This window comes from Halichoerus grypus, chromosome 7 (genome assembly GCF_964656455.1).
Source record: "Halichoerus grypus chromosome 7, mHalGry1.hap1.1, whole genome shotgun sequence".
Classification (NCBI taxonomy): Eukaryota; Metazoa; Chordata; class Mammalia; order Carnivora; family Phocidae; genus Halichoerus; species Halichoerus grypus.
This window is the reverse complement of record NC_135718.1, coordinates 30807654-30833806: the sequence shown is the minus strand read 5'-3', so window position 1 is coordinate 30833806 and position 26153 is coordinate 30807654. Positions and strand designations below refer to the sequence as shown.

General features: G+C 42.7%; 1 protein-coding gene across 7 annotated transcripts in view; it reads left to right on the top strand.

The window, feature by feature from the left end:
- Nucleotides 1–25217, top strand: part of LCOR (ligand dependent nuclear receptor corepressor) — a 143473-nt gene extending 118256 nt beyond the window's left edge. For all 7 annotated transcript variants that reach the window (XM_078077304.1, XM_036111597.2, XM_078077303.1 and 4 more), the window contains one exon: nucleotides 10310–25217. In XM_078077304.1, coding sequence (XP_077933430.1) covers nucleotides 10310–14645 — 4336 coding nt within the window. In that variant the 3' untranslated portion in view covers nucleotides 14646–25217. The remainder of the gene's footprint in view (nucleotides 1–10309) is intronic.
- The last annotated feature ends 936 nt before the right edge of the window (nucleotides 25218–26153 follow it).

Below are 26153 nucleotides of genomic sequence, written 5' to 3'. Positions count from 1 at the left end.
GAGACATAAAAGTGTTGGAACTGTGATGAAAACCTGGAATGCTGCTTTTCTTAATTTCTTGGTCCTGTTCCACGGGCATATTATCAAACTATTAGTCATTCTTTGTTTCTTTTCAAAGACTAGACTAACAGTTGTTTAGAAAGTAGAAGATGTTGAAGATTAAAAATTACAAAGTTGGGTAGAATTTATCTGCATTTCCATTGTACACGGAGTTTTTTGTATAGTCAAGGTTGAAGTTTTACATGCTTTGAAAATTTTTCTTTTTACGTGGTGGTAGTTTGAATAACAACATGTAAGAGCGAAGTGTGGGAGTGCTCACGTGTGTGTGCGTATGTGTTTAATCATCACACCATTCGTTTTCCAGTGAAAGAATTTGGGGAATCTTCTGCCAAAGATTTAGTGATTTTAGCTACACTCTTACCAAATCGAAGTTCTGAGCATTTCAGACAGATAGATCATAGCTAGCACAGTTCAGAGGTGTTCATTCCAGCATCTATTAAATCAACTAGAAACATTTTGCTAGGAAAACCTGGCAGTGTAGCATTAGCTAGATAAAGATGAATTAAAAAGAAAATAACCAGGATAGCAAATTCTTATGATGTGCTAGGAATTGGTAAGTCTGTGTAGACCAGTTTTTCAAACTGGATCAACCAGTTGCAACCTTAGTCAGTGGTAAGATCAGTTTAGTGGGTCCTAACCAATAAAAGAAAAAGCACATAGCATATAATAAGGATAAATACTGTTTCATTGAAATGTGTGTCATCATAGATAATGCAAACTGAGATGTGTACTTTATCACTTTGTAAAAAGTATTTCTTATTCCGGTTTGCAGTCAGAACTCTTAATGTAAACCATACCTTTTCATCCCAGTAATTCTGATACCTTGGAGAGCATGCTAGCAACCTCCTGTGTGCTACAGTTAAGAGCCTATACCTTTTTCTGTCTGATCTTCAAAATTCCCTTTTTCCTTTCCCTGCCTCGTTGATTTGAACTCATGTTCATTGGAAGATTATTCTTTTTTCTTATGTTTTCTGTTCCTTGAAAAATGTCTTAGGGAAATTATTTTCACTGCATAGTAATTTATTTGGTTAATTTATTCATTACTTACACCTGAAATTATCTGAGCCCCATGTGTTAGGCAGTGAAGCTACTTGAGTTAAAAAGGACAAAGTCCTGTCCTGTACCTAGAGAAGGTTCACAAACCAGTGGAGGATATAACCATGTCAACCATTATGTTACCATGCAACGTTAAGTGCTATTTAATAAAAGATAGAAACAAACCATGAGAGTAGAGTAAGAAATTCTGACACAGCCCCCAGGGAGAAGGTGCTAAGGAGGATGGAGTATGAGCAGTGGTAAGTTGATAGGTTTTATGCAAAAAAAAGTGGTAAGAACAGGGCTGCGTGGGTGGCTCAGTAAGTGTCTTGACTCTTGATCTACGCTCAGGTCTTGGTCTCAGGGTCGTGAGTTCAAGCCCCATGTTGGGCTCCACCCTGGGCATGGAGCCTACTTAAGAAAAAAAAAAGTTAACATCACATTTGGACTTTAAGAAGATGGCAGTTCTGCGTAATGTGAAGCAAACTCTAAAATGAGAAAGTAGTGGCAGGGAGTTTAGACTACAGTATTCTCCAAGGAAAGTCGAGTCAGTGTAGTTGAACTGGATAGTGATTGGAAGCAAGAGAAAAGAGGGAACCTAGGGATAAGGAGTGAGGGGAAATAACCTAAGTTGAGTATGTGTGTGTGTGAGTGTATACATTTTGTCTTCAATATTCCTGAGTAAACACTTGAATATACAGGTGATTCTGCTTAGTTCATCCCACTCCAGCACATCTCCAACCGTAGACTTGAATTTCCAGAGAGGTGGAGTAGAGAATGATGATAAAGGACTTAAATTCCAGGAGCACCACCAGAATGGTAGATATAAAAGTGCTTTGCTTATCCCTACACTTTAAATTTTAAAATATATATACCTCCTCTAATATTCATGAGATGAACAAGTGATACATGACATTAAATTTAGGAATCCCTTTTTAAGGTTTTACATTTTACAAAGTGATCTAGTCTTTAAATGATTACGGTTATTAGAAATGCCTTCATGATTTACCATATGACAACAAAAGTAGAATTTTCCACTTTTAAGGCTTACACTGCAGATTTATATGATTTCAAGAATGGAGATTAAGAACCTCAAGAGAACATGAGAAAAGTTAGGATCTTGAAGATCCCCTAACAATTATGAAGGGCTCAGGACACTGACAAATATCTGCTGCTTATTATAATCTGCTAGTCTCCCTCTTCCTTTCACCTGAAAGGAAACTAAGAATATCTGTCAAAAACATACCACCCTGTTTCTAGAGAGGAAAGAACATTTGTGTTGCTGGGATCTGTCATGTGAACTGTTAAATGTCCTCTTTGTTTTTGTGTCAGCCCTCCATGCCTCTTTTAGAGCCCCCTGTGCCTACACACTGCCTTGCAAAGTGGTGGTGTGGGTATTGAGTTAATGGTTGTTGTTATCACTATTATTACAAAAGAAATACACTTCCCTCATAATGGAGTCTTGTCTGGATGCCAGGGAAGCCATCCACAGTCCTTGGCTTCTCCTGGACCTTGACAAATGTTTCTTTCCCCTCACCCCATGATGAGGGGATTTAAAAGAGCCGCATGATATGGTGCGTTTTCTCTCACGGGAATGAGCACCTGGTTTCTCCTTAAGCAGTGGTATTTTTCTAGTCCATCATTGTCCTGGTCATTTAAACTGGGAATGAAAAGGCAATTTTCCCCCAAAGAGCAACATAGGTTTTAATCCTCTATCTGACTAAAAGTCGAAAAGAGAAATAGGTCAGTCAACTGGCTTGTCATGAGCTCTCATGTAATCCTGACCTCCTAAAATGTCAGTTATGCTCTTACCATCCAGATCTCTCCTCACTTTGGCTTCACTAACTCTGGCTAGTGACACACTCTTTTTCAGTTCAGAGCAGCCTGAGGCAGAGGTTTGTCCTCTTGGTCTGAAATTATTATATTATTTCCTACAGACTATTTCAAAGTATTTTCTAAGAATTTAGTTAAAACACTCATTAGATTAATAATTTAGGTTTGTGCTCTCACCAAACCAGTATTTAGCAATATCACTTAGGGATATTTCTTCCCTCGCTTCCAGGAACTATTATTTTTTAATTCATGCCCTCCAGTCCAAAATCCTGTGTCTTTCACAGCCTATGAACCTTCTCTCCTTTTGTTTAAATTAACACCCAGATGTAATGTATTTGGTCTTACATGCATAGTCTTATCTGAGATCATAGCAATAAAAATCCATCTGATAGGGAAAAAAAAAACTTTATCAGATGTAAATAGTTTGGCGGAAGCGTCTGTGAACTCATTACTTTCCTAGAAAGGAGACAAAGGCATTGGACTGTGGTGCTTAATGACCCCTTGCTCTGACTTCTGTTCACCAAGTAACGTTTTGATTATATTTTGGCTTCCAGGGTGCATTTGCCTATAGGGTGAAAATATGTTAAAAAAGAATTTCCTTGATAATTATATTTTATTATAATTTAAGAAATTTGACAATTTGGTTAAATTGAAAAGAAATAGATACAAGGTTTAAAAGGCTTCTATCATATTTAGATCTACTCTGAATCTTTTATCAGAGATACTAAGCCCCAAGATACCGAAAAGCTAGCGAACTATGGCTTCATGCTCAGTAAACACTCCCTGAAGCACTTTTCCTTTCCCCCAATTTAAATTATTCATAGTTTGGAATCTTTGTTCTGCCCGGCTTCTAGTAAACTTGGCTAGGAACACAGTAAACTTAGAAAGCTATTACAAAGGGATTGCAGGTCTTGTTTTAGATCAGTAGTTCTTCTCTATTTTTCCACTTCACACCTGAACAAGATGCTGTTATGCCATCAGCAGTCACCCAGGGTTTGAAAATAAACACACACACACCCCTCCTCCATGTTTTTCATCTCAGGGGGAGTGATCATTCTCCTTAACCCCAGTTTTGAGAAGTGCTTTTTCTATCTAAATCCATCTAAATTCTATTTCACAAAATTTGGATTTCAGCCACCTGGAAGTCAGGTATTAAACTGCCTGATTTTAAGAGGTCACTTTCTGTTCTGTGATCTTATTTCTCACATTTCTTTGTCCCCTTTGTCTACTGTACCCTTTTATATAAAGGTTTCTCCTAGTCAGTTCTGTGGAAGGAAAACTTGGTCGTTCAGTAGTTTAGATGTTCAACTAAACTATATATGGCTTTTGGAAAATCTCCATACCGCATGCTGCCCACCTTCTCCTCCACTCCACACACACATACACACAGTAAATGTTGTCATAGCACTTGGAATATTCCTGTATCCAAGTATGGGTGACCCACAGATGTGAAATAGCCAAGGGTAGATGCATTTCCCAGTGCAGAGCAAGGACTTGTCAGCAGACCTATCCAGGCCTTTGGAACACATTTTCTATGTGCAAAGGACCAGAAAATAAGGAATTAGGGAACATAATTTCAGATTATTGTCTAGCAAAAAATACAGCTCTTCTTGCCTTGAGGGGAACTAATGATGCATTTTTATGTTTTTTTTGTATTTAAGTAGAAGAATCAAGGCAAATTAAGGTACATTTCTTAACTATTTGGTCTACTCTGTCAAGTGTTGTCTCTAGCTTTCTCTCCCCTTCTGTTTTCCCAGGACTACCTTCTTCTGCTACTAAGATCAGCTCCCATACAGACATCATGCAGTGTCTTTATTGCTCTTTTGTATTTTGGTCATCACTGATGTTGCATTTGCCATCAAGAGTTTTGTTGGTAGTTAGCAGATACTGGAGAGACTACCTGAATCCATCAAACACATATTCTAGACTCTAAAAATTGTCCTTTCAGCTCTCTGCCATCTCTCTTCCCATTTTATTCTTTTTTTTTAAATCTTTATTTTATTTTTATTTATATATTTGACAGAGAGAGTATACCAACAGGAAAAGCCGCAGAGGGAGAGAGAGAAGCAGGACCTTGGGATCATACCTGAGCTGAAGGCAGATGCTTAACTGACAGAGCCACCCCAGCGCTCCTCGTTTTATTCTTTTACTCTAAGATAACATACGCATTGATGATCCACCATTTACATTAACCACAGGAATGCTTTTCTTTGGGGATTTAAGTACTGCAGTATTGACAAAGTAGGCGAGTTCAACTGTGTCTAACCTCTGATCTGGAAAAACATCATTGAGTAAATCATTACAGATAGGGTTGTGAAACAGCACATCACTCTTAAACTGTGCCTTTCAAAGTTGTTATGAATATTATCTCTCCCTTTGACCACACCCCTAAGAATTAGGCATTGAGCTGGGGATAGAAAGAGTGGTCAAGGTCATGCAAGCTATTTCTCTCCAAGGAGAGACACTCAGAACTCATCCAGGGAGTTGGAAGTCAAGTTTCCCTCTTCTTCTACAGCCCTACCTCCCATTTACCAGTCCCTGGGACCTTACAGCTCTTTAGTGGAGGTGAAGTATTTCTGATTGATAAATAATTTACTTAACTATTACAGACTCCTGTTGTTGATCAGAAAGAACATGAAATCAAACAAGCGATTTTGAAATCTGTGATGAATTATTGTTCTTGTAAAGATCTTACATGGTCAGGTGTGAGGGACATACCATCATACCAAACTGTAGTCACTGAACTATAACATAGTGCTTTCCCTTCAGTCGAGTTGAATGAATGGGCTGCAGGACAGAAGCTCGCCCCTCTCTTTTTTACCTTAGTGCCTAAGAGTATTCTAAATCAGGGCAAATACATATTTAGGCTCTCTCAAAGGCCTAAGACTATAGGAAAAAATGGAATAGCTGGAAGCAAAGGTAAAGACTAGCTGTTTAAAACTCAGGCAAAAACTAGCCAGTTTTTAAAAACTGCACCCATTTAAAAAAAAAAATGAAAAATGGTAATAAATTTCAGGAAGTTGAGGTTAATTTTTAAAATTAAATATTCAAATCATGTGAAATTAAAATTTGTCTAAGCCTGAGATCTTATTGAGAAAATTTCTAGAGAAAAACAAGGTAGGAAGCTTGGTAAGTTAGAGGCACAATCAAAAGTGATTTTATTACTATAGTTATAAAGTTAGCTATTATAACAGGGCCATTTAATGACACTTGGACAAAGGTTAGTATTAATGTGAAGGTTCTCAGATCCAAGTGAAGCTACCAGTCCAGTTGCCTTCCAAACATCTCAGATTCAGAATCTTAAAAACACCTCAACTCAATGTGTACAGAAAGGAACTCATCAGACACATACCTACTGCAACAATCACCAGCCCCCAGCTTCATTCCCTGTGTTCCTATCTCAGCAAATGAAGCTGCCCAGGAAGAAAACCCAGGAAGCATTCTTGATGCTCTTTTACTCTCCCATCTTTTTTGCTAAGAAAAAACAGAAGAGCATGAAATGTGATCCCTACGTTGTTGCTTACATCTCAAGTAGCTCAATTAGCTTACATTTGCTTGGAAAGCTAAGACAAAGACAAGTCAGTAAAAGAGACAAGATAATAAGATGTATAGGATAAATAATAAAACAAAAAAGTCCTGCAAAGTAGTCTGTCATTCTGAAGGAAAAAAAGGGGGAATATAAGATGTATAGGATAAATATACATGATTCCTTATGATTGCCAATGTATTTTACAAACCACTATGGCTTAGGATTTCAGAAAAAGATGCAGTCATTCCAGGTGGGGATAGTTTTGAGGTGGCCCAGGATATAACTGATAAAGAGCTCCCTACTTCTTGCTCTGATGAGCTGTGGTTCACCAGTACATTCTCCCTGATCCTTTTTGTGAGGAAAGCACACATACAGATGACCCTTTGTTGATGTCTCTCTCTTTTATTTATTTATTTTTTAAAGATTTTATTTATTTATCTGACAGAGAAAGAGACAGCGAGAGAGGGAACACAAGCAGGGGGAGTGGGGGAGGGAGAAGCAGGCTTCCCATCGAGCAGGGAGCCCGATGTGGGGCTCGATCCCAGGAACCCGGGATCATGACCTGAGCCGAACGCTTGACAGACGCTTAACGACTGTGCCACCCAGGCACCCTGATGTCTCTTTCTTTTAATCAAGGTTGCCGTTTGCAGTTTTAATCTTTTCATCTCCTGGACTCCCCCTCTGATGCTGTTTTTCATAAATGCTATACTGCTGTTCCAGGTTAGCGTTCAGTGGGTACTGATATTTCTGCAATATATATGCCTTTGTTGTGAAGACCCCACATCCCCTTTCTGTAGTGCTGTGAAACAGATTCATACCTACCTGTAGTTGTCTGTTCTGTCTTTCAGGACTAACTAAGCCATATTGCCACAACCATTGCTTCAGGGATGGTTTCATGGCCCTTTGGAAAATCTTACATTAGTTGAGGCTAATTAAAATACCGAAGCACTGTTAAATTATTGAAACATGGAATAGCAGCAGATGTCTCACAACGATAAAAGAGGTTAGATCTCACTTGTGGATTAATTATTACTCAGTTTTTTATTCTGTGTGAGCATCACTTTAGAAGAAAGTGGTTTCTCAGTTTCTTTCAGAGCACTCTGTTCTCTTATTGGGTACACGTCTTGATTTCATTAATCTGTAAGCATATTGTTAACCCCAAATACTAAAACATGCTTTCCAGAGCAAAGCCATAGGCATGGAGCAGTGTCCAGAAGATTTTCACACTTTGGTGATGATTGTGCTTCTTGAGTTGGAGAGAACCATTTATCTCCAGTTTTTTCTGCAGTAAGATGCTTTTATCTTTTTCATAAACTTGGATCAACCTATTTTACCTTTTTCATGTATTACTAAAATGCACTTTTTTGATGCATTGAAAAGGCAGTGATATCCCACTTATTTATAGTCACCTCTCTTCAGAAACATTAGGAACACATCCAAAAACCAAAAACTGAGAAAGGCCATTGAGCAGTTGGAGTTGTTAGAAAATCCATGTACTTTATTCATAAAACTATTCCTGAAACCTTCATTCAGAGTCTTTATTTTTACCTAAAGTACCAGTCTAGCACTTGAAGTAAGTCTCCTAAACACAGCTGCTATTTGGAAGCCAATAAGAAGAAAGATTTTAATAACGTACAGACTGCCAGCATGACTTTTTTGTATTAAGGCAGTCAGATTTACTTAATCAAATAACCCCCAGAGCTATCAATATATTTTAGTTCAGTATAATAAAACTAACAGCTATGGCACGCCTGGGTGGCTCAGTAGGTTAAGCATCCGACTTTTGATTTCAGCTCAGGTCATGATCTGAGGGTCATGAGATCAAGTCCTCCATCGGGCTCCACACTGGGCTTGGAGCCTGCTTAAGATTCTCTCTCTCTCTCCCTCTGCCCCCTCACCACCCACTTGCATGTGCGCGCTCTCTCTCTCTCTCTCTCTCAAAAACATAAATAACAGCTAAACTCAGCTAAACTTTAGTAATAGTGAACATGGTAACAACCCTGAGTCATTAGGAAGAATAAATTGTGTTCAGAGGAGGATATAATTTTTAAAAGACTTCCATCAAAAATACTTTCAAAATTTTAAATGTTTGGTACTTGAAGTATAAACTTTATGTGGAAAATTCACTTTAGGTTGTAAGAAAGCATTAGTGTACATCTCTGAATTATTCTGTATTGAAGTGTGTTTAATGTGATTGGCTGACAGTAATGGTAACTGATAACTTTGTAGGTTTTCCTTTGCACTAATCCTAAGCGGAAGAGGGGCACATGCTCTGTTAAGACCGAAAATGGTTAAGTGTTCTGGCCAAGGTTACACAACTAGTAAGTGGCAGAATACTCACTACCATCTCACAGTACTGTATCCTGTTACACATGTTACGCTGTTGGTACCACCTGATAGACATAGCAACAAGGCGGGTGAGGAAGGCAGGAGGCCAGTGTAGGCTGTCTAAGGTAAGCCTTCCTGGAAAGGCACCTCATGACTGGGAGATAAAGTCAGAGATTGAAGAAAAGACAAATTAGCTGGAAGATACTATCAAATAACATCTGTTCAACACATGTTTATTAAGCTGCTTTCAGTGCCCTGACAGTTTCATAGTCAGATAATAGTCTCCTGAGGAATTACAGTCCAGAGAGAGAGAAATTGAGAGGTTGTATAAAACTCCAGAAAATTGGATGGGGCGCCTGGGTGGCTCAGTCGGTTAAGCATCTGCCTTCAGCTCAGGTCATGATCTCAGGGTCCTGGGATGGAACCCTGGGTCAAGCTCCCTGCTCAGCAGGGAACCTGCTTCTCCCTCTCCCTCTGCCCTGCCCCCCACTTGGGCTCGCTCGCACTCTCTCACAAATGAGTAATTAAAAAAAAAAAAAAAAATGGAGCTCTCCAACTGCTTGGGCTTAGTAAAACCCAGACATCCAGAAACACAGAGCAGCTCTTGAAAACACTCGGCTGTCTGTGCAGGAATTGCTTTTAGCTTGTCTTGAATCTAGTATCATCCTTGCCTGCCACCTCCCACTGTCCAGGTTAAACTTCAGAGTTGTCCTGGATAACTTATGGAAGTGGTTGTCTGATGTAGAATGACTTCTTGTGAAGTACTGTAAAATGCTTGTTGAAGGTCTAGGAGAATGTAGCAGGTGGGGCTTGACTGAGAAGACATCTTGCTGCCTCCTTGCAGTGACAGAACCTTGCAGTTTACTGCAGGATTTTCTGTTTCCTTGCTTAGACTTAGGAATCAGTAGTTGCTTATAACTCCATCTGTCATTGTGTCTGAAATGTGAAATTACCAATCTCCATTTCTCATTGCCCCAGGAAGGGGGCAGAAGAATTCCTGCATTACTGTTTGCAGAATTGTAAGTCCAGCCAATTAGTCATGCTGAGAAACCATGTTAAAACTGTAATTTCTCTAAGTCCAAAATTTGTAATGTAGTGCGTCTGAATTTTTATCAGTGTTGTGGACTTATAAATCAATGACTGTTTACTAACAGGAATACCCAGGCCTAAAACGAAAGTGTATGTTGATTGACTGGAGTTAATAATGTGGCCAAAATTTTATTTTCTGAAAAATTATTTTCAGTGATATTTCTTCTCTATAAGATAAAAATTATTGTGAATTGATCACTTAAAAAGTATGAAGGATGCTACTAAAATTTGAGAATATTTCAGGGCTGGTCTTATATTTTAATAGGTAAATACTCCTTATTTATTAAATCAAATTTATACAGGGCACTTAGAAGCAGTTTTACAGTGTCTGTTCATTCTCTTTACAGCATGAGTAACATCTGGTGAATTTCATAATGTAAAAATGTTCCTTGGAAAATGACCATATTAATTTCTCCTTTCTCTTTGTCTGTCTAGTGAGAATTCAACAGAGGCTATAGCAGTAGATTCTAACAATCAGTCGAAGTCCCCACTGGAGAAGTTTATGGTCAAACTGTGCACTCATCATCAGAAGCAGTTCATCCGTGTCCTGAACGATCTGTACACTGAATCCCAACCGGGCACTGAGGACCTGCGACCTGATTCTGGAGCAATGGATGCATCCACTTGCAATGCTGGCTGTGCCCAGCTAGGCACCAGACATAAGGAAAAGGATGCTGCATGTCTCAATATGATGTCTCCTACTTCTGTAGATTTGTTTGTAGACTCATCAGGCTCACACAGCCCTCCACACTTGACAGAACAGGCCCTGAAGGAGCCTCCTCCTGAGACAAACTCTGTAGATGGAAGAGAGAATGCCTTGACTATTATCCAGAAAGATTCCTCTGGACTTCCAACCACTAAACCTAATTCTGGTAGTTCAACGGATAGTTGCAGTCTGGGATACCTCACCACACCGAATTCTTCCTCATTAAGCTTCCACCACATCGCTAAGAGCTTGGAGGGGCAAACCACTGGACCGGAGCAAGACACAGATGTGAAAATGTGTGAGGAGGGGAAAGACCATATGCAGAGCTCAGCTTTAGTAGAAAGTCTGATTGCAGTGAAAGTGGCAGCTGAGAATAGTGAGGAGAGCAACACCTGTATTGTTTCTCAAAGAAATTCATTCAAAGCTTTATCAGAAGAGGCTTGGGACTCAGGGTTTACTGGGAATTCACCTAGAACTGCTGACAAAGAGAATGCTTTACTGTGTAGCTCAAATACACCTTTACGCCAAGAGTCAGAGTCCAGTGAACAAGAATCAAGGCCAAAGCAAGAGAACCATCTTCACTCACTAGGAAGAAATAAGGTGAGTTATCATTTACATCCCAGTGATAAGGGTCAGTTTGATCATTCCAAAGATGGTTGGTTAGCCCCCAGCCCCATGCCAGCCATACACAAAGCATCTAATGGACATTCGCGAACCAAGATGATATCAGCCTCCATTAAGACAGCTCGGAAAAGTAAAAGGGCATCAGGGTTGAGGATAAACGATTACGATAACCAGTGTGATGTCGTTTATATCAGTCAGCCAATAACAGAATGCCACTTGGAGAATCAGAGATCAATATTATCTTCTCGAAAAACAGCCAGGAAGAGTACTCGAGGATACTTCTTCAATGGTGATTGTTGTGAGCTGCCAACTGTTCGCACACTGGCCAGAAATTTGCACCCCCAAGAAAAGGCGAGCTGTTCACCAGTGGAACCAGAGGGAGCGGTCACTCCCAGGCAGACCCTTCCACGTTCAGCCCCTGGACCTGCACTGGATATGCAGCATCCCAGAGAGGACGACCATGAGGAACCTAGTAAAGAAATAACCTCCCTCAAGGAAGGAGAAAGAGAAGCTTCCTCTGAAAAGGAATCTCAAGAGCCTGAGGTTTGCCCCACAACAAATAAACCAAATCCGAGCAGCTCTCCTAGGTCAGAGGAAACAACAGCCTCCAGCCTGGTGTCGCGTCTCCCTGCTCACCTTCCCGAAGAGGACATGCCAGAAGGCAGCTCCATGGTCTCAACTCCCACAGCAAGTGGGATGGCTTCCCCTGAACGAGACCAACAACCAGTCGAACTGCTGGATATCAAGGAGGGGACTGTCACCCAAGACTGTCACCTGATTTCCTCTACTGAGAGCATTTCTGAGGGAGGCAGTGAAGATGTTGTTTCTAGGCCTCATTCTTCTCCTGAAACAGTCAGTAGAGAGGAAGGTCCTCTGTGCTCAGAAAGTCAGAGTCCCCCAGTGGGCTTGGAGCCTCCCCAGAGCCTGGGAAAAGCTGAAGACAGCCAAAGCATCAGTACCGAGGCCGAGACTGAAGACACTCAGGAGCTAGATACTGACCCACTCTTGAAGGAAAGCAGCACTTTTACTAATGAAAACCCCAGCAAAATTGAGGACAGTGAGGCAGCAGGTGGTACAGGAAAATCAGAGGGACAGAGGGGTGATGTAAAACAGTCTTCAGAAAAAGATATGTGTGATCAAAACATTGACTCCCCTGAAGAGAATGTGGACAAGAAGAAAAAAGGTAAAAAACTCCCTGAGGCCTCTGACAGGTGCCTGAGGAGTCAGCTTTCAGATCCCTCCTCTGCCGATAGGTGCCTAAGAAGTCAAAGTTCAGATTCTTCCTCTGCTTGTCCTGAGATCAAGATTTCTAAAAATCCTGGTATGAAACGTTCTAAAAAAGAAGGGTACTCTGTCGAGACAGCATCAGAGGGCCTTCTGGCTGACGGTTTCCATACAAAAGGTCTGGAGGACCCTGAAAACCCAGGTGTCAAGGAAAATCCCTCTGAGAAAGACGCTGAGCAGGAGGGCGAAGGAGGTGGGATCATCACCAGGCAGACTTATAAAAACATGCTGGCGAAAGAAGTCAAGGGGGAAGAAGGAGATATTTTCCCCAGCAGTGATCCCATAACCACAGTTGGCCAGCCCCTGCCTGGAGAGAGACTGGAAATCTATGTTCAGTCTAAGTTAGGAGAGAAAAATGCTCATGACCCCTCAGAAAGTATTCCTTGTACTTTCCCAGAACAATCAAAAGAGAAGCCAGACCCAGTTCCTGCACAAGATGCAGAGGCAGTTGCGAATGAGGTCGGCACTGCAAACGCCCAGCGTAAAGATGACGATAGTGACCTGCCGTCCAGTGCACTTGGGTTGTCAAGTAGTGGAAGTGGTGATGCCGCTGGGCCCCCAAAATGGGTACCGAGGCTTACAAGACTGACCTCTTCAACCTACAACCTAAGACACGCTCATTCTCTGGACTCCTCAGATACTACAAAAATGACTTCAGAAAAGGAAGCAGCTCAAGGAAACCCAATGCCAAAGGAAAATGAAGCTTCGGAGAGTGGAGATCGTGTAGACGAGGATGATGTGGACACGGTGGTAGATGACCAGCCAAAGTTTGTGGAATGGTGTGCAGAGGAGGAGAACCAAGAGCTTATTGCCAACTTCAATGCACAGTACATGAGAGTTCAGAAAGGCTGGATCCAGCTGGAGAAAGAAGCCCAGCCAACACCAAGATCAAGGAACAAGTCAGATAAACTGAAGGAGATTTGGAAAAGCAAGAAAAGGTCACGGAAATGTAGGGGTTCATTGGAGGTTCAAAAGTTTTCTCCTGTTCAGATGCTGTTTATGACAAACTTTAAATTATCTAATGTTTGCAAATGGTTCTTAGAGACAACTGAAACCCGGTCTCTGGTGATTGTGAAGAAGCTCAATACTCGTCTTCCGGGAGACATCCCCCCTGTCAAGCATCCTCTTCAGAAGTACTCTCCTTCCAGCCTGTACCCCAGTTCACTACAGGCTGAACGCTTGAAAAAACACTTGAAGAAATTTCCTGGAGCTACTCCTGCTAGGAACAATTGGAAAACACAGAAGCTCTGGGCCAAATTTCGAGAGAATCCTGACCAGGTGGAGCCAGAGGATGGCAGTGATATCAGCCTCAGCCCCAATTCTGAAGACAGCATAGAGGAAGTCAAAGAAGGTCGAAATAGCCATCCTCCCACAAACTCACCTACCCCAGCCAGTACCCGGATCCTTAGAAAATATTCCAATATTCGAGGAAAGCTCAGAGCCCAGCAATGTTTGATCAAGAATGAGAAAATGGAAAGCCCGTTGGGGCAGGCTGTGGAAAGTAAACAGAGTTGTAAGAGTGTATGCATCAACCCGCTGATGTCCCCCAAGCTTGCCCTGCAAGTGGATGCAGATGGGTTTCCTATTAAGCCCAAGAGTACTGACGGAATGAAGGGAAGGAAAGGGAAGCAAATGTCTGAAATCTTGCCGAAAGCAGAAGTGCAGAATAAACGCAAGAGGACAGAAAGCGGCAGCACTCAGGACAGGAAGGACACAGGAAGGTCCCCTGTGGTGAAAGCCAGCAAAGACAAGCATGCCGATGGATCCACCAGAACCCCTGCGGCCAAGAAGCCAGCTGCGAGGGACCGAATCAGCCAGCTGCCCAAAAAGACATCCTTGAAAGAGAATAAGCTGAAGACCGCTAAGAAGTCTCCTGGGAAAAGCTGCCCTCCGTCCAGGAGGGAAAAAGAGAATACAAACAAAAGACCCACACAGCCCGCTGCCCCGGAGACAGGGATGAAACCTGCAAAGCAAAAGGGGGCAGGTGAATCCTCTTCAAGGCCACAAAAAGCCACCAACAGGAAGCAGAGCAGTGGAAAGACCCGGGCCAGACCCTTGACGAAAACCCCAGAGAGCAGTGCGGCCCAGAGAAAGCGAAAGCTGAAGGCAAAGCTGGACTCTTGTCACGGCAAACGGAGACGGCTGGATGCGAAGTGATCGGAAGGCTGGCAGCCACAAGCTAAACTGTCCTACAGAAAGTAACCCTTCACTTTGCATTAACTAAGTCTGCTTTTATAAGCTCAGCCAGCCTTTCAGATCTGCAGTTAACGGAGAACACCACCATTGAAGATGTCAGAAAATGCATCTCAGATGGAGAAGGGAACTTGCAGTCTTTCTCTGAGGCTGAGTAAGGGAAGTTATATATTATATTCTGGTTGTTCCTTGGGTTTTAAACTTGGAACCAAGCAGTTTTAGTTTTTAAAAGTACAGTGCCTTATTTATCCTTTTTGTTTTTAAATTTACAAAAGCTAAAAAGCTGATCTATGTGATTAAAGGCTTGTATTTTATACTTGATGCACAAGCACTTGTACTGTAGCCGAGAAGACCACCATCATGCACATAAAAGTAGCTTTTCAGCAGCCATCCTGCAGTGTCCGTACCTGAACAGATGCTCCTCTTTGCAAACCCGAGCAGTGAACTTCCCTCTCTGTCTTGTTTGTTTAAATGATATTCGAAAGCTAAACCAAATCATTTTTATGGTATGTGGAGATTGCAGAGGGAATTTATAATTATTATGAAAGATGAATATTCCTGTTACCCCTTTTTAAAAAATCGTATTCATTATTGGTCACTCCTCTCACTTTTGGCCTTCTGTCATTTAAAAAATGTATTCTAAATTACGTGCCCATGGGACAAAAGATGTGTCACAAGGTGTTAATATTGGGTTATGACCTCTAAAATTTATTTACACCCCCCAGGTGATTTGCATTACTGATTCTTACCATCCTTTTCATTTTTGGCCTTGCAAGCTTGCTAGCACTCTAACAAGGTTTTCACCTGACTTTGAGGGGAGAAATGTAGGATTTTTTTTTTTTCCATCTTGTAACTATAACTTGACAATTGGGATGAGAGTGACTATTGTAATATTCTTTCTTACCCTGAATACTTCCATATTCAAAGAAAGCCAAGTTGTTATTTTCAGTACTAAAAAAGTTTCAGAGTTTGTGTGTGCATGTGCATTTGGGTGCATTTGCCTGTGGTTATTAGCCACCGATGTCTCCCAGCCGCAGTTCTACAGTAAAATTCTTTCTTCCCCATACAGTTTGCTAAGGTGTTCATGAGCTGGGTAATTAGCACAGGCCAGATGGTTTAAATGTGGCCCAGGGTCTCTAGGAGTATCCGCAAAGCCAGTTTGGCACCAGACTCAGAAAGGTCTAAACAGCACAGAGTTATGTAAAGGGCAGAGCGACCTTGCAGTGGGAGGCGGCAGCTCCGGCATCTCCTAGCAGGCCCACACCCCTCCTCCCATCTCCAGCTGGTGTTCAGTTGGCGGGTCCCAGTGGGGAGGTGCGTGTAGCGTGGGTGTTTGCATTCTGAGTGATCAGCACCATCCTGGTAGTTAATGCCTGTAGTGTCACTCCTGCCGCTGTCACATCAGGCTCCAGTCCTTGGCTCGAAAGTGAGAGCTGCAGTGTTTGTAACTAACGTTGTTTGCCTTTCCTGAGTGACACCTGAGGTGGTTGCACTGGTTTTACCTTGGTGCCTGTGACATTGCTCCATTACAACACAGAGTGTACTCAGCATCTCCCCTGGGCCACTCTACAGAAAAGGCTTGGCTGTTAGAGCTTCAGCCAGCCTCTCTGCTGTGCTCCGTCACAGAAGCAGGCTTATCTGGACAGGTGCTACTCTGTCCTTTTTACTAAAAAAACTCCATTTAGATTGTTCAGATTTAGGTAGACCCAGATGGACTTTTTTCATGCATAGTTCGGTCAGATCATGATAAAACAGGCCTTCTACCCATTCTGTTAAAGATTTGCTGTATATAGTGAGAACTTCTGCTGACTGGATAGGACTGGAGAGAAATGTTTGATTCATGGGAAATTGGGAATTGTATTGAATTTCATAGACTATCTTCAATGAAGCCTTGATTTTTCCCCCCTACGTCTCCTCTATCCCATGAGTCTCTTTTTTTCATTTTAATATCTTCGACTTTGGCCATTCAAGAGCTACCTATATTAATGAAACTGCTGAGTGTGTATGTTGGACAGCCCTTTCTCAGCATTAAGTTGCACAGAAGCATTAGTATGTTTTCAGTAGGTTCGGTTAATCTTTGAAACGTGGTTTTAAAGTTTTTAAAAAATATTTTCACATAGTCGTCACTGGATACTGTTTTTGTGGTGACTTAAACAGCTGAGGGTTGCCGAGGTCACGTGTGCGGACTCCGGTACATATGTTGCAGGTGCCCCCCCTTAGCTGCATGCAGACTACCTTGTAGTGGTGCTTGGATTAGGTTAGGGAGAGGTGCGAGGCAGTGAGCGGGTGCAGCCCTTCCAGTTCCAGGCTTATTAACTCATTCCATTACTTTTCTAAGTTCTTTTTCATTTTAAAAAACTTACTTCAAGATAATAGCCTTTTCTCCCATTTTAGGCAGCATTTGAGAAAAGGTATCAATGTGTATGCATTTTTTTTTTTTTAATACACTGCTGTGGATCATCTTTAAAATCAACTTACATTTTATAGTAGTAACAACACTTAAATAGACTGGGATTCTACATAATTAGAACACTTAAAAGTTTAGAAGTATTTTTATATTTGTTGAATCTCATTTTTGCTGATTCAGTTAATTTTGCTAATAGAAGAAAGGAAAAAAAAATGAACTTGAGGGCTGGCTCTGGAACGCCCTTTTACACTTACAGCCGATGCTGGCAAAACTGTCTCCTAGACACCTCCAAGCCAGACCTGCAACTGACTCAAGTTTCCCCTTGTTTTCCCTGTCTTGCAAAGACCTCCTTTTTATAGCCGTCTTCACAGTATGACTGGCCACCAGATTCAAAGGCAGTGGATCCCACATTCCAGATTCCAAATCACAAAAGAATTCTGCTCCTGGGCCTACTCAGCACAGTGACTGTCCCAGCAATGGAGATGAAATTGCTGACCAGAGAACTCTGGTATTACCTCTGAGCTTCTGGGAGAGCTGCAGGGGCCCTGGGGAGCAATCACTGAAGCTCTACCTTAGCTCCCCAGAGCTGGGCCCTTTTCGGGAGACCCGTCTTCTAGTCCCACTTCCTAGCCCCTAAGGCTCCCTGGGTTTGGGAGGACAACGTGGAGACCCTCCCTAGTCAGGGCCCAGAGCCTCACCCACAGCAGCCCCTCAGACCCCTGGCAATCTGCAGCACAGCAGGGAGGCAGTGCACCTTTCTTCTGCTCGTAAGGCATCCTGCACAGGAATGTCACTAGTGTCTGTTAATCTGCAGTTGCTAGTCCCTTGGGTCCCGTAGGTAGGCTAATTCTGTTGCATCTGTATTTCAGTAAAGATTTCTACACAAGCCTTATCTAAAAACAATAATCTTGGGCTGTGGGTTTCGCTCTTGCAGTGGTATGGATAGGAGAGGTGCAGGTCACAGTCCCTTCACAGACGCGGTGCTCCTGATGGGCTCCTCTGTGCATTTCTCACTGTTCAGATAGGACATCAGTGAAACACATCACTTCAAGACAGTTGCTTTGAACTGAAGTTCGGTCTCTTTCCTGCCTTGTGGTGGATTCTGTAGTGAGGGCTACAGTTGTCACTTTCCTCTCTGGGCGGCGTCTTGCTGATTGAAGGACCTAAGAGCTAAGGAGGAAAGGACAGCATGCGACACAATGCAGATGTCACCATCAGCGAGTCTGGTGGCTTGTTACCGCGCCTGGGACCATATTGGAGTTTCCCGAGGTGCTGGGCCCAGGAGCCCCCCCCGTTCCTGTTGGGTTTCCTGTCAGCCCACGCGAGCTATCTTTTTTACAGACGCTCTCCCAAGGGTCTGCAGAATATGGGCTGGTCGCTCTTTTGTAAATAGAAGTTTATTGGAACATAGCCATGCCCATTTGTTTACATACTTTCCGTGGCTACTTTCCAGCAGAGTGGAGTATCTACAACAGAGACTATATGGCCTGCAAAGCCGGAAAGATTTACTGTCTGGACCTTTCAGAAAAAGTGTGCTGACCCTCCTTGTCTAAGAAAACCATCCTTTTTCAGGAACAAATCTTGCCTGATTTATCTTCTCCTTTCTTTTGCCTGCCCCCCTCTCTGTCCTCTTCTTTTCTTTTCTTCTTTTTCCTCCTCCCCTTCCCTCAGTTTTGTTCTTCCTTTTACATTTCTTGGTGTCTCCTAGCTACAGGAGACACGACCTGTTGTTAGTGCACACTGAACCCGGCCTCCTGACCCTTGAGCCACCGTAGCCTCACACCTTCCTTCTTCGAGCCACCTGTCACTGGCCGCAGTGAGGCCGCCGGTAGTCTCTAGGGTCAGGCCCCACAGGCGAGGAGGGCTTCGGCGTTCTCAGTGCAGCCCTGGCCTCTCATTTCCCTCTGTCCTTATCTCAGACCTGACTCTGGCTTCACATCTTGTGTGTTACTGAGGCAAGCCAAGGTTTGTTTTTGTTTTCAAAATTAGTTGAGAATACTTCAGTTGGAGGTTCAGTTTTCTGAGCCACATGTTTAGGTACAGAAAAAGCCTTTTCACAGAAGAAAAACAAAGTCCAGTCACTAACCCAAAGTATTTATTATGCAATGTTTTTGGCCAGCTTCTAGGAAAATAAAAATGTATCAGTACTGATATTTTTTCAGTCACATACTCTCCTTTCAAAATAACTTTATTAAAGGCAAGCCAACAAATAAAAAATAGGGGCTTGCTTTGAACATGCTTTTAGAAAAGAATAGAAAATTGGAGCATATTAGAACCTGAGTGTAACTGAGAAGTTGTAGATTGTATCTTTTGATCAAATCCAGTCAACCTCCAAGCTGTTGGTTCTCCCTCTCTCGCACAACTCAAGAATAAGCTTCTGTACTGTTCTACAAATGAAGTTGAATATCATGTCAGTGAAAAAATTTCTGTCAGTGGCCCCGGAACAGTGATTGTTTCAATTATTTTGAAACAGATAATTATTATTTTGACTTCTCAGCTATTAATTTTTGTCTTCTTATGGCTTGATGTCCACTGAAATACTGCAAATTTTTCCTACAAGTATGAAATCATGTCTAGGTATCTCACATTGGCAAGGCAGTCCTCACATCCCAGCAGTAAGCATTCTTCCCTCCCAAATCCTTTTTCAGGGAAAAAAAATGAAAATAAAAAGATTATTGTATTTAAAATAAGCAGAATTGTGAAAAGCCTTTTGAGGCAACCTTCAGTAAAGTTCATCCCTTGAAATGTCAGAACAAGCTGCTTGTTCTACAGTGGATGGGTTGGAAGACTTGAAGGTCTGACCTCTTTCCTTTAAAGATATTAAATCATACTCAGGCAGAAACCCAGAGCTCTCTGATGCTGCTTCCGACTTAGGGCTTTGCCATGTTGTGCTGGGGGGACCCAGAGGACCACCTGGGGCGCTTCTGCAGAGGGTATGCTTGCTCATGCTTTTGCTCTTGGAACTGAGCCTGCGCTGGTCAGTTCCTTCCGTTACCTCCTGTCTGTCCTTCCCTTTCCCAGAGCGCCGGTGGTGTACGCTCGGTGCTCAGGAGACATTCTTAGCTTCGGTGTTCAGAGGGGCAGCTGTGTAGCTACGTCCGCCTGGCAAGCACAGTGATGCACAGAGGCTTGCTCCCCTGCCTGAGGCCAGTCCACGTCACACAGGGTGCCCAGCAGTAGACAAGGTACGTGAAAGTACAGATGGCCCATAAGACAGCAATAGCAGCAGCGAAAAACAGGTTTTTTTTAAAACATTTTATAATATGCCAGAGGTTGGAGGAATGCATTTTACCTGTTTTTTTTTTTTAAAAAAAGGATTATATTTAATAAAAAAAAAAGTAACAGGTGAAAGATTTATGCAATCTAAAGAGAAACCAGAGTAACAGAGACATATGTCACTGACACAGCCTAAAATATAAAATATCCACCACCTGGCTATTTACAGAAAAGGTTTACTGACCCTTGTAGTATGTCATTCAAGGTCAGTTATGCAGACAGTTAGGCACAAACATCTTTCCTGTAATCCAGCCTTGCACCATTTCTGTCCTTTTAGATTTGAGGGTGTCTTGCCAGTTCATCTCGGGACACAGCTGTCGTTGCATGTTATTTCTGAGTAATGCTTGTGCAGTAAAGAAAAAGAAAATATCCCCCTTCGTTGATGGAATATTTGTTGAATCGTGACCTTACCTATTAGGATAAGTAGTTAAAACCAGAAGTACAAAGTCTCTTAAGTCTTCCTCTATGGCAAACAGATTTAGTAATGGACCTAAAGCCGAGATAGTGCCTCTCCCGGCCAGCACAGGCGGGCTCCTTTTACCCCCTAGAGCCCTCCTTTTCTTTTTTGTGTACAGCATCTTTGCAAGCTCACTCCCCCAGCTTTGGTCACTACTTGTGAATATAACTGGCTGGCCCGTGCCTGTTTGAACCTCGAATCCAGCCTAGCCATTCCCAGCTCTCTTAAAAACACCAGCGTGTTGATGGCACCCTGTTGGCACACCAGCAGCTGCAGACCGAAGGGGTTCGGAGCTCTCTGACCTGGCTCATCTCGTTTGGACGAGCCATCCTGGACGCCTCGCCTCTTCCCTCTTCTGCTCAGGCCACCCAGCCCCCTTCCCGGAGGTGTCTTCTCGGGGACGGTCTCTCATCTCCCGAGCATGTCACTGACCACAGGCGTGTCATACTAGAAGCCTCTTTCTCTGTAACTCTTTATTTTCCTTCTAGAATTTAGCCGTTGGGTCCAGATGCTGCTCTTCAGTTTATCAACTTTTTCAGCCCACTTGTTTTCTGTAATCTGCACCTCGTGCTGTCTTGCAGCTGAAGCTGTAGTATTTGGGAGGTAGTTTGTGGGAAAGATGCTCTACAAACAAGATCTGCATAATTTTGTATATTTATACCACAGATGGGGATTCGTTTTAGAGCCACTGTAGCTTAAGGGTATTAGTTTCACCAGTGTTCTAGGAGACTGTGTTATTGACTGTGGTTTCAAATATGTTATATAATACATAGTTATTCACACCACTGTGGAATTTATTTCACTGTGTAAATAGTGATATTTTCCTGTTCAAATGCTTCTATAGAAAGTATTTATTTTAACAACAAAAAATTAACTGTCGAAAGGGCTTTCCAAAAAAGTGTTCTTTCTAGCCACCCATCTTCCCCAATTGCCATGCTCATTCACTAAACCCTCAGACAACGTAGCGAAGGCAGAGGTGCGGCGTTGAAACCTTCACTCTGTTTGGGCATATGCAGTGTGGATTGGGAACCTGAGTGCTTCCCCCCAGTGTCATCCCGTCCCAGAGCAAAGTGGGTCTCCCAGCACTGGTATGGCCGTGCCAGGCATCACATCAGGGCTTGCCTCAAGCAGCCCACGTTTTGCATACACAGTTGATACCTTCCGACTGTCCGACCGCCTGTGCAGCGAAATGAGCCTTAGTTGTAACCCCAAGGAAATCCAAACCCATACCTGTGGGATATGGAGAAACCACTGGTTGCCTAAAGAAAGCATTAGGTGTATTGTAGTCTTTCTCATGTTTGTGAAAGACACACACCTGTTCACACTCATTAACCATGGGAGATAAGCGCGTTTCCTTCTGCACCTTGACAGTACTCAAGGGCACCTCAGCTCCTCCCCCTCCTCCTCCTCCTCCACTTCCTCTTCCTCCCCTCCCCCTTTTCCCTATCTCAGCAAGCATCTGTACAGAGGTGGGCCAGTCCCACCTGTAACCCGTGGTTACAGAATGAGACCTTCTGTTCTCAGATGTGTGCAGCTTTACTTCTCAGGAGTCTTGGTCTGCGATCCAGAGCACCCCTAGATGTAATGGAACTGATGGCTTTATGATCATGTTCCTCTTCCCTGTGCCCCATTCCTGGGCACCTCTGTCTGAGTCATGATTCTTGTTCCACCCAGCTGGCTGGACTGAGAACTGCGGCTCCAGGACCACAGAGCGCTTGGGCCTGGACACACAGGGGGTTTTGTCCTCCAATTGAACCATAATTTGCATATTTTCTTATGGCCTCCCTTTGTCTTTTCTAACAAATGAGGAGGACACTTGAACAGTAATGCTGGAGAATGTTTTTTTTTCTAAGATACTATTTGTAAGCAAATCTGATTTTAAGATGAAATGTGAATGGGTAACTAGGTGCCAGGGAATTTAGCACTGAACTAGACAGTCAACACTTTTTTAACCTTTGCAGGAGGAAATAGATTTTGTTTTCATCTAATGTTCACAAGAAGTAATGTTGTAAATAGTTTTTTAAAAATATTTATTACGTGTGCTGTATACAGATTCATGTTCTGAGTGGTGTTGGTCTGCATTGTAGTATTGTAGAAGGATATATTTTGAGCAGTGGACTTACTTTCATAACACAGTTCACACATGGAGAAAGAACAGAAACCAGCAGGTTGAGAGCTGTTTGGGGGCATTTGATCTGTAATGCTACATCAGTCCAAGCTTTAACTGCCCCCTCTTCTCATCTGGTTATGTTATATATTATATATATATACACGTATATATGATAAACTGGTCAGTTCCCAGATCTGCAGAGCAGATTTCCAGGTGTTCTTTCTGATGTGCTGCACATAAGCAATAAGATCCTAGGAAATAGCATTTGTTCCGGGCTCTGCGTTGGCCCTTGTCTCAGAGGGTAGGGTGGGGGTAGAACAGCTCTTGCTAAGACCTCTTGCCTTTGCCGGAGAGGTGGCTGTACTTGAATTTTTGCTTCTGTTTGTCTGCACGCTTCCTCATGTCATACAACTCTAGCAATGGATGAGAAATCTGCCAGCACCAGACACATCAAAAATTGGGCATGGAGATTGAAAAATGATCCTTTTTCCATGAATTTTGTAGGGCTTCCAGAATCTAGTTGAGGCAAAGCTCATTTGGCTATAAACATAAATTGCCAGCTAAAAGCCCTTTGAGTCTGTCCACCCTGCCTTTGAAAGCTAAGCCCGTTTCCTGTGATCCTCCTCTGTGCCTGGGTTTGAAACGTCTGCGGTGCAACCCTTTAGATCCGAGCGAGGCAGGCAGTCCCTCTTCCACGGCTCCCAGCGTGTCCAGTTCCACAGCTTTCTAAGCAGCTTTCTAGCAGCCTCTCCTGTGACCGTCCTAAACTTTATGAAAAATACCCCACACCCAAATAACCATGAATAGAATAAGGTAGTTTTTTAGGCTTTTGGAATATGTCTTCTCTTTTGTATTTATGATGGTGTTTGGAATTTTTCACTAGTGTTTTTTTAGATTGAAGTGGGTGCGTTAGGAAAAAAACTTTCCATTGCTGAGCCTGAAAGCAAGCAAGAGGAAAGAGACTGACTATATTGTGTCATTGGGGAGGTGACTACTTGTGGTGGTGGGAGGGCGGGGAGGGGCATCGTAGATTATGTGGGAGTAAAATAGAACTCTGGCCTGAGGCTCCCCAAGTGTTATTACTTTGTAATAAATAATCCCCTTATTAGCCTCACTTAATCTCAGTAGAAGCCTGCTGTTTACCCTCAGGGAACAAGTAGTTTTCAAAATTGAGCTCCTCCAAGGTCACTGGCCTGTGCCTGTGTGCAGGCCCTGGTCGTCTTTGTGAACTCATGGCATTATTTTCCCATATGCATTATGATACTAAGAAATTCAACCCCAACCTGTATGAAAAGCACAGCCCAGGGTCCTACTTTAGGCTAGAGTTGATGCCTTTCAGGGGCCAAGGGGGCATAGGAGGCCCATGCAATTTAACTGAAGCTCAGGTGCCGTGTGGGATTTTTATTCTTTTTAGGCCACGACCCTTCAGAATGAGATTAGGGCAGGGGCTGCTGATCCGGCTGTGGATCCAGGGAGCTCTAAGATGAATCTCTACCGTTCCTTTAAGGTCTTTCTGGTTCCTCCCAGTGTTGTCATTGCCGAGGTCAATCTTGTAGTTGTTCAGATGTGCTCCTTTTTGCTGTCTTGTGAGTCTTAGCCAGTGATCCAGATGCCCAAGGAGAGAGTCTCCGGAGGGCCTAGCCCCTTCCCAGTATCAAGTGTGTGCTCCTAACCTGTGTGAAGGTGGTCTTTCCAAAAGCAGTGAATTGGGAAATTCTGCAAATGGTAATCTGGATGATCGGCGTGTATCTCTTGGGCCTGGGTTTCCATTATGTTAGTGAGTGTAGGAAAATACTGTGTCTTTAATGGATGAAAATTCAATGTATGCTGTGAATTTGTTGGTTTGAAACATTGAAAAATTTTCATTAGACAATGTTTACATACCTCACCTGAAGAACCTTTGAGAGTGTATATATGAAATTTAAAAATATATTAAGTTGCTTTAAAACAATATGTATAGCTATAAAAGTTGGAGTTATTTTAACTTTGAATATGTACCAAGTCTCTTAAATATTGAAATCTGTGGGCTTTTTGTGCTTCTGTGTTTTACTTTCCTATTAGGCCGTGTAGGAAACTGTGTTCTTGTTATTGGTAAAGGGGCCCTCGCTGAAATCCAAGCTTGGAAGGATTTCCTTTGTTGTTTCAGATTTTCTTGTTTGGTTTTGAGGGATGGGGTATGGAGCTAGAGGATGTGTGGGAGGGATTTCTCTAACATTGACATCTATTCCATGAGCTTTTTCTAGGCGCTTATTTTATTGCAGCGTATTAAACTTCTTTGATATTAAAGTGTGTTTGTGTAGTTACTGGAGAGGGAATAGAATGCATGGAAGCCCAGTATTCTACTTGTAACCTCTGGCAAAGTTGAGAAGTTGCCAGAAGGAACCAAAAAGCAATACTTCTTCATACTTCTGCCTCAGCCATGGTGTTGGAACTTAAAGGAACATTGTTTGGTAGCTCTGTGGCCATTTTGTGAGGTACGCCTAACTTCAGGGGAAAGAAAACACTGTGGATGAATCCTTGGGAATTCCCACCGTGGAGTTGGAAAGGTGCCCGTGCTTCATCCTGAGGGACAGAGAGCAGCTGAACCAGGTAAGCCACTGTTAAATTCGGGGGTGATGTCCACAGCCACCAAGGAGGGCTGCCCCAGCTCTCTGTAGTCCGTTTTGGGGCCTGGCAGAATGCTGGCAGGAAATTCTTACATTTCCTAGCCTCGTGACTGTTTCACTGTATTCTTTCAGTTCTGCTTGAGAAGGGTCTATGTAAGCGTCTAGTGGGCCAGTGAATCCTGTGGAATCAGCCATGATTTCATTAGTAAGTTATATGACAGTGGCCATCGACATGCAGAACTATATCCAGTAAAAATAACCCTGCAGCTGACAGTCGGGCTACCTCTCTTAATCTGGATTCGGAGAATCATCTTGTTCCACATTAGAGGACTTTTCATTGTTAAAAGAGACTTCTTTTCCTCCCATATTGATCCTATTGGTAGAATAACTAGAATATATCTAAGAGGTGCAGACTGACTGGCTTGGAGTGAGGGGCCATCTCGAAAATTAACTCTTGAGAGCACAGGCATCAGGATGATAGAGATGCGTTAGCACCGATCTCAGGAGAACTTGGCAACTCTAGTTGGAAGCCTAGTCGTTCTTTCTGTTGCTTCCACTCCCCAGCCAAGCCCTGCTATGTCCATTTCCTTGGCTGGGGATTTCCTTTGAACTGTTG